The sequence below is a fragment of the Malaya genurostris genome, chromosome 2, assembly GCF_030247185.1.
Source record: "Malaya genurostris strain Urasoe2022 chromosome 2, Malgen_1.1, whole genome shotgun sequence".
NCBI classification, from domain to species: Eukaryota; Metazoa; Arthropoda; class Insecta; order Diptera; family Culicidae; genus Malaya; species Malaya genurostris.
Window position 1 is genome coordinate 69,893,705 of NC_080571.1, and position 12,290 is coordinate 69,905,994.

General features: G+C 36.6%; 1 protein-coding gene across 2 annotated transcripts in view; it reads right to left on the reverse strand.

Annotated features, from left to right (window-relative positions):
- The window catches only part of LOC131427713 (transcription factor mef2A-like), a 72,355-nt gene that overhangs the window by 17,494 nt on the left and 42,571 nt on the right, over positions 1–12,290 (reverse strand). For both annotated transcript variants that reach the window (XM_058591153.1, XM_058591152.1), the window contains exons 3-4: positions 3,283–3,502; positions 3,066–3,207 (exon numbers count right to left, since the gene is read on the reverse strand). In XM_058591153.1, coding sequence (XP_058447136.1) covers positions 3,066–3,207; positions 3,283–3,502 — 362 coding nt within the window. The remainder of the gene's footprint in view (positions 1–3,065; positions 3,208–3,282; positions 3,503–12,290) is intronic.

Below are 12,290 nucleotides of genomic sequence, written 5' to 3' on the forward strand. Positions count from 1 at the left end.
ACTTCACAGGTTAATTTAACTGAAGTTTAATTAACAACAAACACAAAAATTATGTTTACGTTTTAAAAGATGTAGTATTGTATCATCACCGATGAAATTATGGCATGATTAAATTTACGTCAAGCGCAAATTTAATTTTTTCTAAGAGTGTACACTCTTAGAAAAAAAAGAAACTTGCGCATGACGTAAATTCATGCATGCCATAATTTCTCGGTTTGTGACAGAATATTACTTATAAAAAAGCCTTGGTATTACATTCCTGTAGTGGAATTTGACCTTCTGTTTCAACAGACTTCGCAGCCGATTCGAAGTGTACAGAACCATTGCATGGCTAGTGCTACGATTCTACTGACACTATGAATCCTTCCAGGTCGGGGCTCGAACATACGACAACTGGCTTGTAAGACCAGTGCCCTATGCATTGAACCGTCAACCCGGGACAGATATAAGCATGAAAATATAAATTTTGTGTCAGTTTCGAAGTCAACTTCAGCTATACATATTAGCTATAAAATTCTTTATATGGCTCAATTTTACATATTTTAAATTGTAAATTCAGGTGAATTGCGTCGCTTCTTTTATGTACATCTATAGAGACGTAAATTTACACAAGTGTGTAGTTGTTCTCCGAAATCTGATTGGTTTAAATTCCAAGCAAGGGGACGGGTATAGCGTGATGGGTTAGTCGTGATGGGTACATAGTGTCAGAAAGTTTTTCTGGCTCGAAGAGGCGAATGACATTAAGGTTAAAACCTCTATAATCAAAACAAAAAAAAATCCAAGCAGTATTTTTTGCTACCAAACCAACAGAACTGGCAGCCAAAACATTCAACAATCTATTTCAGTTTTTCATGCTGGCAGATGACACAAGACAATCAAATCAGCACTGAAACAGCAGAAATATTGAAAATCGTCTTTAAACTGTACTCTGTACTTGAGTACTCTCAAATTGCACAGAACGTAAATCACGGTATGACAAATCGTCTTGGGTGATGACATACACTCTTAGAAAAAATGTAATTCACGCTTGACGTATATGCAAGCATGCCGTATTTTCTTCGGTGATGACACAATATTACATCTAATGTAAACATAATATTTGTGTCTGTATCGTTGTTAACCTTAGCTAAATTAACTATAAAGTTAATGATATGACTATGAAGTTAATGATATTAAGTGCATTACGACGCTCCGTTTATGTGAATCTATAAAGAAGTGAATTTACACAATACACTATAAGTGTGTAATATTACTCTCATTAGCAAGTAAAATTTAATTTTGTTTTTGTTTCGATGTGAAAATCAGCAAAATAAGCAATCAAGTTAATGGTTAATTTTTATGTTATCTAGACACAAATTTGTATGGGGCAGATAATTTTCGAATGAATTATTATTGTTTGAATTTAGAAACATACAGAAAAATATTGAAATTTAGACATGTAAATCAATAGTACTACGAAATAGACATCAGTTGAATCGAGAATCTGATTCAAAACCATGAGTGATGTAAAAATAAATTGGAATGCATTGATTCTTCAATAAACAATTGAATCAATGCATGAAAATTGATGTAAATTCACAAAATATTTTTATCTGTCCATTGTGTAAAACAAAAATCCTGCAAATTTGCGTCGCGAATCTCGATTCATATAAAAGGAGCACTTCAATCTACTTAAGTTTTCAAGTAAAAGTATGAAGTATCCTGTCATCATAAAAATACGGCATGCTTAGATTAACGTCAAATGTAATTTTTTTTCAAAGAGTGTAGAACTTGTAGTCAAATTTTTTAATCCTTCTCGCTACCCAGATTCTGTGTCGCAGATCACAGACATTTTCATGTTTTAAAATAACATCTCAGATTTCTAGAGATTTCCATGATTGTTCCTAAAAACTGACTGATTTTTTAAATGTTTCGTCAATGTTTGCACATATTTTTATAAACTGTATGCATCACGGGTGGTAAACAGATTTTTCATTTTACAATGCAGATTTTTATTTGACAGTTCTGCTTGAACACTTAGAAGAAATTGTGTAAATTTTTGTCTTTACATAAGATCTGATGAAATATGTAATTTTATAAACTTGTGCCAAAGACGAAGCATGTTTACACAGATTAAAATTAGGTCTGTTAAATACAGTCATTTGACCAGGAACATTTTTTGTTTCGAAAATAGAGGTTTAAACCTTAAGGTCATTCGCCTCTTCGGACTAAAAAAACTTTCTGACCTTATGTGCGGGGTTGGGAATCGAACCCAGATGTGCTGCATAAAAGACATCGACTAACCCATCATGCAACACCAGTTCCCCAGAGCTTAATATTTTCTCGATGGATTTCTTCCACGTAAGTAAGTAAGTAGTTTCGAAATTAACCGTTAAGCTTCTTGATTCATTTAGTGAAATGTAAATAACAAGAGAAGATGTATAAAATTTCATTAGTGGTCGTATTTGGACAAACTTTGATTAACTTTTTTTGAAAATTTCTTGTAAAAACTCCTATCAATGTCAGATCATATTGGGTAGGACCTTCGACATCTGTTCGCACAACTAATGTATTGAATTGTGCTAGATTTGATAGGATTTCGTTCGTAAAAAAACACTGCCATGGGCGGCGTTCCAATGGAACTCAATAAAAATATGAGAATGTCAAAACGTACCACATGAGTTCGTAAACAAACAACCATTTGGGTTTGATAACAGTTTCGCAACAATTTACCAAACGTCGCCTTTTGGAAAAAAGGCACCTTTAGCTTATCAACCACTCATTCCACCTCACCTTATTTACGAACTAGTTCGTTCTGGGTCACGTCTATCGCAAACCAGACCGCTCGAGGAGGTTACCCTGTTTGGTTATTATTATTTCTTTTTTTTTTCATTTATAGAAATCTTTCACCAAAATTTGCATAACAATGTCTTGAAGGGAAATATTGCCTGTAAACGCACGGTCGGGGCGTTACTTTCAGAGATAAGGGAAAAAATAATTTCTTCGGTGCTGCGGCTCGATTATTCGGAGTATTAACTAAATGGTTCTAATTTTACTGATTAGGTATTGCTAATTGTAACACTTACTTGCAGTTAGGGAAGCAGCAGCAGAAAAGGCCGTTGCAGGTGTCAGCGTGGGCGTCGTCCGTCGGCCATTTCCAGAAGCACTTGACGACGCGGCACTGTACGCAATCGCGTTGGCTTCGTAGTGTGATGGCCATTGATCAGCCTGTGAAGTAGTACCAATTTTGTCACTAACCCATAACCATTCGGAATACTGCTGCTTTGTTGAAATGCGACCTACCTGTTGACCGTAGCTGGTAGAAATTGCACTATAGTGATTCGCCCGTGCCGCATTGGTACTGGATGCGATGCGTTGAAAAGCTGGCAGACCGCCCTTCAGGTATTCGTTATCGGTCAATCCGGCCATTCCGGAGGACCACATGTGCGCCGGCTCGTGCGTCGGACTACTGTTGAAGTATTGCATCGAAGCCGATGGGAAATTGCAGCGACTGTACGAAGGACTGTAAAAGAAATAATGGACCACCATTAGAGAATTTCTCTCGTCGAAAACAGAAATTGTTTGGTTTCATCCTCTGTACCAAACAAGTAAAATACTGCTGAATGAGTATCAAATGAACGGGCATTGATTGGTTTGTCTCGCGGTGCGCTGGTTCCACCGGCTCCAGCTTGAGCTAAGTGCAACTGAATTGTCAACGCGCGCGTTTTCCGTTCGAAGTTTACAAGTGAAGCCACGGTGACGGTCGGTGATGCATTCTACTACAGCTGGGTGTCAGAAGGTTCGACGTTGTCGCCACGATCACGATCGACCCGGCCCCGTACACTGCATCCGATCGGAGTCATTTCATGATTTTGTTTATAGTTGAGAAGTAGGTGGAAGTATTCGTAAACAAAAACATCCTCTGTTTCGAGCGGCTTTGCAATGCCTTTCGCTGCTCCCTGTTATGCTTAATTGACAGACGTTGCCTGGCGGTGCACTCGGAGAGCAATGCAACCGGACCAGGAAACGAACTACCTGTTGAATATTATGAACACTTGCAAAACGGACTGATCACAGATGCTCGTAGTTCGATAAGTCTGTTAGATTGGCATGTATGTTAATATTATTCCAAATAAGCTAATTCCGGAACATTGAAATTGTTCACAAAAATATTGGTGTTGATATGGTGAAATATGAGAAAAAAATCATCGATTGAATACACATTAAATCGAGATAAGTTGCTAAGCAAACAAAAATTCTAATTATCTAAAACAGCAAATTAATCGAAATTGAACTGTAGAGTTTCTTAGCATCCTACCAATTTCACCACAACAGTTAGTACATTGCTACAACAAGTCAACGATACTAGTCACAATATACGCATACACATACATATTTCCCTCATTACTTGTGACCAACAGCTGGGCACTAGTAACCGCAAAACATATGGGCATGCGATTCAACCGAGAAACAATATGGAATCTGCCTCGATCAAAAAAGTTTTCTCCGTATGAATAAGATTCTCGTTTCACCTGAGCATACAATGCCTTGGTTTTCTTTGCAAGCACCCAAACTATAAATCACACCGTGGTAGGCTGTGTATTAAAAAAACACGATTTACTTAGTTTGACAGTTGTACCAAAGATGGCCTCGACAAAAGAGTACGTGCGAGAAGTTGTTTGTGGTCGCAGTGTAAATCCTAATCTATTAGTAAGAAAACTTGCGAAAAGGTTATCCTGCAAGCACTGTCCAAAAACGCTCTTAAATCAGCCAGAAAGGTTGGGAGCGGAACAAAAACGGATCTCAGGAACCAGCAGATATGACGCGAAGGTGAAGAAAATATTGTAAGAAAAAATGTAACGAAGTTTTCCTGCGTGATAATGTACGATGAAACTTATGTGCTGAAATACTTGAAGCTGCTTCCCGGATTGTCTTTTTATACTACCAAGCAACGGAGCTGCGCACAAAGAAAAAGATCAAGTTTCCCAGAAAATATTTAATTAGGCAGGCAATACGCAGCTGTGGTCGAGCAAGCCAAAGCATCATCGCTCCCGCAACGGTTAACAAGGAAATAACCCGTTAAGAATGCCTAAAAAAACGCTTGTTACCATTCCTACGCAGCCGTGACGCTCCCTCGCTATTCTGGCCTTATTCAGCATCTTGTCACTACGCCCAAAATGTTTTGGAATGGTATAAAGCGAATGGAGTCCATGTTGTACCAAAACAGACGAATTCACCCAAATGCCCGGAGTTTCGAACTATCAAGCGATATTGGGCTCTCACGAAGAGTGAACTCTCTTAATATAAAAAAACAAGCTACAACTATAGAAAAATTTCCAAAATCTTAGACAAAAGCAGCTAAATCGGTTGCAGAAAAGTCTGCATAGACACTAATGGCTGACGTAAGCTCGAAAAGTTCGCAGTTTATTCATGCAACTGTAAATAGTTTTAAGATGACTAATTACGCATAATTAAATACAAATTTGTTTTATTCTATACATAATCTGTCCAGATTTAATCACGAACAAGCTTTAAATGCATTTTGACATACTTAAAGTTCTTAAACAAGTAAGTTTACAGCGACACGTGTAAATTAAATAATGTATATTCGGTTGTGGGTTACATAGATTACACGGAAGCCAAATGTTGTAATTCAACAAGATTCAGAAATGGTTGCTGGAACATCAGCCGATCTAATATAATCCCTACCATTTAAGAAAATTTTTGAGAATATTTGTAAACTAGACAATGCTCAATGGAGCAAACATTATACGGTAGACTATGAAAACATTTTAAATAATACGGCATTCGTTGAAAAATATGCTCTAATCAAGGATGGCTTTTATCGTATCAAAGAAAGCTCACCAGCAACTCTTCACACGACTGAATCAGTGCCATCAAAAAGAGACGGATATTATCGTAACAACAAAAACCCGGCATGGCTCATTTAACATAGAATCGACACCAGTGCGAGAGCGAATTTTTCTCGATGACATTTCTGAGAATCAAAGGTTAGCACGCTGCTGTGGGGATCCTCTCTGAAGTAACAAACGGTCGCTTATTCTCGTTTCGCGATCCGATTCTATACAGGCAGTTGATAATTGCGATACAATCATTTGACTATTGGCGCTCATTCTAACTATGTGCATAAAAACTTTGTATAAGTTGTGTATATGAAAAGGTCTGTGAATGCTCCACACAAGGGTTTTGAAATATTGCAACCTAATACGAGAATCATCAAGTTGAATCATCGATTCGATTTTCTGAGATAATTGTCAACTTGCGATTCTCGCTTGGAAAATTCCACACAGCAACGATCATTATCAGACTGTAAATTTAAGGGCGTGAAATACTCAGAGTATGAAGTGGAGCGAAGAAATGTAGAAAAATTCTCTCGCGGTTCATGCATTGAGAGACTCGAGTACTTGTAGCATCTTCTACCGGATTGAAAATGTTGTATACAATATAGATAGCAATATAGTAGCTTCTGTCAAATTTTCGGCAATCACCAACACTGGTTCTAATTACTGAGTCCCAATTGGATGAGTTTGAAAATCCTCTTTATTTTAAATGTTCATCTATATTTATAAACTGAAACGATACGAGGCTTATTCAAAAAGTAAGGGTTTTTCGCTAATAAGGGATGATTTTTTGCTGGTATATTTTTGGCAACACTGTTTTTAACAGATCACGCGTGAATCGTGTCTTGTGTCATTGACAAACTTAATCAGTTTGATCTATAATTTAATCACGAATCGTCGTTTCGTTTATTCATGAATGGGGACTGGCAAAGTTGGAGGAAGATACACCTTTTTCTCGGAAAACTGTGTTCAGTGACGCATCTGGCGTGAAGATCAGTCAAAAGCATTGTAAGAGCTACTAATGCATCCCAAAAAGGTCACTGTTTGGTATGGATTATGGACCGGTGGCATTATGCGTGTCATACCGACCGATATGTTGGGGAGAGCGTGCCAAAAATAGAACTTGCGCAACCGTCCAAAGCGGAGACGTGGCCAACATTTGATTGAAATCATATCTCCAAACATTAAATTATATTGATCGTTCTATCAATTCCAATCAAAATAACATCAATTTTCTCAAATTTTTTATGTTTTTGAAATCAAATCCTAAACCTCTTAAAAAATCACACATTATTACCACTTTATCGGACATTCGGAAAGAAATTAGAATTACGATAGTGAATTGAATTTCCTTCCGTGAGTAACGCATATTCCGATCATGATGAATTACCATTATTTGCGCATGGCATACATCATTTTTTATATTAAAATCATGAATAAATTTCGTGATTGTAAATTTACATAAACAAGATTTTAAATGTTATGCAACTGAAAGTGTAAACTTCACAAAAACTCTATAATTGATCTCGTTTTTAGTTTATATTCAGTGATTATGTCCGTTCCATTGCTGAAAACTAGGGTGCTCAGTAGCGAATACCTTGCTACATCATGAACTTTTACGTGAAACTACATTACTATTTTAAATACTCGTTTCCCAGGGCTCTGGTTTTGTGAACGTGGTTGATCCAATTGAAAACGCATTGAAAACACCTACTCTGATGGACACAAAAGTAACACCCTAAAGATTGCATGCAAGAACGTTGACTTCTATATTCATCTAACAGAATGAATACTTACACAGTTCAAACTTGATGATAATTTATCATGCATGGCGAAAAATAATTATCAATAATTTTTCAATCCAGTTTGTTCTGCCAAACCAGGAAGCTCTAACTTAGTTTTTGAAATTTATGCAGGAGTTGAGTTCACAGATAAAAATATTTCCATCTATTTTCATGCACATATTTGGAGCAGAAAATTAAACATAAAGTTACTCCTCAGATCTGTACTTTTCAATATACTTTAAAAGCAAAACTAAGCGTAAATTGAAATATGTTGTATAATTCATTGAAAAATCAAGGCATGCTCATTTACTTTGACATCGATGATGGTTTCTAATCAAAATTTTTGATTCAATTGATATCTATTTCAAAATATCATGGAATTACATGTCGTGTAATTTTCGATTTTTTTCTGTGTTTATGGAAATTTTCTCTAATAATGGCATTTTTTTTCAGTCATTATTGCATTCTATGATATCACTTCACTTTAACAGAATATAACAATCGTTGAAATGCGTATTTCGAACTGTTATTGTGACTACACTCTTAGAAAAGATGGAAATAGAAACATTTGACGTAAATTCAAGCATGCCGTAATTTCTTGGGTGATGAGAGAGTATTACATCTTAAAACACGTAAAAATGAATATAGTGTCTGTTTCGATATCAACCTCAGCTAAACTAGGTGTAAAATTGATGATATGATTCATTTTTACTTGCTTTGAGATGTAAATTTTTAAGTGAATTGTGACACTCCTTGTACGTGCATCTATAGAGACTTAAATCTACTTGATATTTTATAAGTGTGTCCTTTCGAAAAACATTATCATAAACTGCCTACTTAGGTTCCAGGTATCAACATAAAATTGATGCAAACTGTACCAACACACTTAAAAATAATTTCTATTGACAAGCGTCTTAGTGGAATGTGTTCACCTGTACTAATACATCATAGATCACGAATGATTTTGAATGGTCGCCATTTGGTAATCTCAATCAACCTAATTTTTAGTTCAAGTGGCATTGATACCATGATGTGATAAAACTCATACCTAAATTCTTTAAATCTCCATTCAATGGACGTATCCATAGATCAACTAGAGCAAGTGCCAGATTTCGCAACGATATAGTAAAATCGTTTTTTTTGTCTTGAAAACGCCTTACTTTACTATGAGGCGCCTTTTCAAAATTTACCCTGTACAAGAATGAGTAGAATTTAATCGCGAATATCGCGAACGCAGCAACCTAATTATTTTTCTCCATACCTGCTAAATATTGTCAGCAATTTATATTAAAGTTTTCAGTAGTATGAGATAACAACAAATAACTCAAAATTCAAGTTTTCTAAAATGTTTGATATTAACGAGCATTAGGGTGAAATTCAATACTGAAATACGGCACGTAAACTGCATGAATTGAACGAATCATCGCACAAAGCGTAGCGTACAAAACCGACACATAACAATACGGAATATTTTCACTAGTTGATTGCAATAGGCTTACGGCATATTTTGTTCGCTAGTAAAATAGACACTAACTATTTATAAGGAGTGTATCGGAAATAAGCTATCCACATACATTTGTGTTGTACGCATGTATTTGTGATGGTTTTTTATGCTAAGATCACAGCATGCTGTGAGTTTGGCTGTCAGCTTTCGTTTGTTTATTTGTTTGTGCGGTTGAAATTCTGCGTTTTCAAAATGTCGCGTATTGAAAAGAACAAACAATAAATGCAGAAATCTATCGATCTGAGTGTGAGATTGCTGCCTTTATATTAGAAGCATAGCACATCTCCACTGTTTTGGCCGAATTTAGCGTCGCCAAAACCACTCTCAATTGGATTGCGGAAAAGGGTATAAATTTCGTTGAGAAAAACATCAATCCACCAAATTGCCCTCAGCTTCGACCCATCGAACGTTACAGGGCAATCGTGAAGAGGGTCTTTCAGAAGACTGGTAAGGCAGCTGGGAACATGAAGGAGTTCAAAAAAAATTGGGCTCAAGCGTCCAAAAATGCGATGCAACACTTGTCCAGAACTCGATGAAGAGCGTTCGATCGAAAGTTCGAAAATTCGTGAAAGAATAACTTAAATTTCATCCGGTTTTCATTATGCTCAAGTTTAACCTCGTACAATAAAGAATCAATTTTTAGTTTGAATAAAATATCGTTTTTTATCATAACTTGAAAGAAAAATTTGTGGATAGCTTATTTTCGATACACTACTCACTTATAAACCATGAGTACTTTCAATCGACTTATATGAAAAAGACGTATTTGTGCATGTTGTTTAAGACGGTCAATTTAATCCCCTACACTTCCACGTATTTTTTTTTTGCTTTCGTATGCCACGCCTTATAATTGTACCACTACAATTTGGCAAGTGACGCATTGGCAGTTTGCAAAACTCACACAATTAACTAACTAGTACGTGCAATTATCGATATTCGAAAGTGTAGAAGAAGCATATCAGTTTGATTCGTATTCATGCCATCCGGTTATCCAGTTAGCCCAAATCTATGATTAATTTCAAGGTATAATCGAAATTCATTCGAGTAAGAAAATCGTTAACGATCTAGTGGACAATTATTAGTTACAAGTAGACATTATTTAGAAGAATCATTAATTTGTAAAAACCTATAACTCAATGATAAATTTTGTCAGCTTTCCAGTAAAATCACTCAGATTGAAGAGAAAAGTGACACTATTTATGGTAGAAGTTTAGCTCTAATGTCATCAGGAAAAGAACTCTCAACCCACCAAAAGTTCCACAGTGTCTGAAAAATCCATTTGTTGCTGCTTCAACGTACAGAAGGAATTTTTGACACCATGAAGGGTCACTTTGTTAGCTGCTTAGCCCAAATCATATTCTTTTATCCGAACTTTTTGTTACTTCGGCTCCCTACGTTGCAATTTTGGGCTCCATGTTCGATTAGCTAATTGGATTGTAGTTTCTTCCAAACAAAAGAAACTTGCCAATGGCTGAAGTTCAGTACGCGTGAGTAAGCTTTCCAGTAACAAGGAAATGAAAGTCGTACTTTCGTAAGATGTCACATGTTGATGGTGGGTTTCACGCGTCCTTTCTAGTACACAACATTCACATAAATTAGAGAATGTCACTAAAAATTGGATGGATAGATGAAACCAGGCAGTTTGAAAATTGACATAATTTGGATGACGTGAACAGCACCACAAAATCTACACGAACTTGCCTTTAAAGAGAGGGATTATTTTATGTGTTTAAAGTTTTTATTACATACTTAAGAGTTTTTAATTTATTAGGTTTGGTTTATTATGGTCAAATTATCTTCTGGGACAATTTTTTTCGTGATGATTTCCATTGAAAGTGGCTTCAACGCTTTTATTTTTATTTACACGTGCTTTACATTGATCGGTTGGCCACACGTCACGTCCACAGTTGTTTCACTTCCTTCTAATGATATCTCTTGTATGAAATTCGCAACGTTTGTACACTGTTAAAAAATGCAAAACTCACACTCTGAAATCCATATTTATTACGAGATGAACTATTTTCCTGTGATGTGTCAAAATTTCAATCAGAATGCTACTCCGCATTCATTCAACAGCACTTCTCATTCATTGCAATGAGGCACAATTTAACATCCGTCCGACAGTTCGTGATTACTACTGCAGTCAATTATTCGGTATCACTGTTCAGTCCAGCAGTCTATTATCCGTATCACTCACAACCCGCGACGAGCAAGAACTGGCCAAAGCGATTCCGATGCACTGACTGATGTAATGATATTTGGTCGCGTCTGGTACAGAAAAGTCAGCCCAGGTACGACGGTTTGCAGCCATTCGCACGTGACTTTTTGTTTCGAGTTCGTGCTTCACCGCCATAAACTGAACGCCACCAGGCACACAAAGTGTTACACTACTAGAACTTGATACGGGGTGTGAGTAGTTCAGGGAGTATATGCGTTCTACACACCACCAAAAACAGCAAACAAAGATTGTCCCACTAACTTCCGAAGTGGCCATCGCTAGCATTCTGGCCTAGCGTCCTAGGTTATGTTGTTAGAATATTCTGGCGTTGAAGTGAGAAAACAACAAACTTTCTCAGTTTTCAAGCAGTTATGCAATATTTTTGCCAGAGGTTCGTCACGATTGTCAGTTGAGTCCGGAGGCACGTGCACCCGTTTGTGTTGAGTAACACTCGCGTAACTCGATGACCAAAAAGTAATAATATGCAACAGACACTTGAGAAGAGGGAGGACGACCAGATGGCCTACTGGCACACATGAAAACTGACCGAAATCTATCACACTCACCGGGGGCATAAAGCAAAATGGGGCGTTTTAGAGTACTGGATGTGGTACTGTGTGAGCTGCCATGATCATTATCAAACCCCCTTTATCGGAATGAATTTCGTACAAGTAATCGGTTTGTTCTGTAAGCATATAATGGCCATTAATTTCACAAAAGATAATTTATCAAACATATTCATTATTTATTTCACCTTCAGAATAGGAACATGTCACAGCAAAAACGGGCTCAGGAAACGTTTCGAGTTATAATCTTTTTCTATCGAAACATCAATATTTGTTTACATTTAAAATAATTTCTAACAATCACTCAATAAGTCGATGATATTTCGGTTAGTCAAAAAAGTAACAGCCATTTAAGTGAGGCTACTTTCGACATTTTCA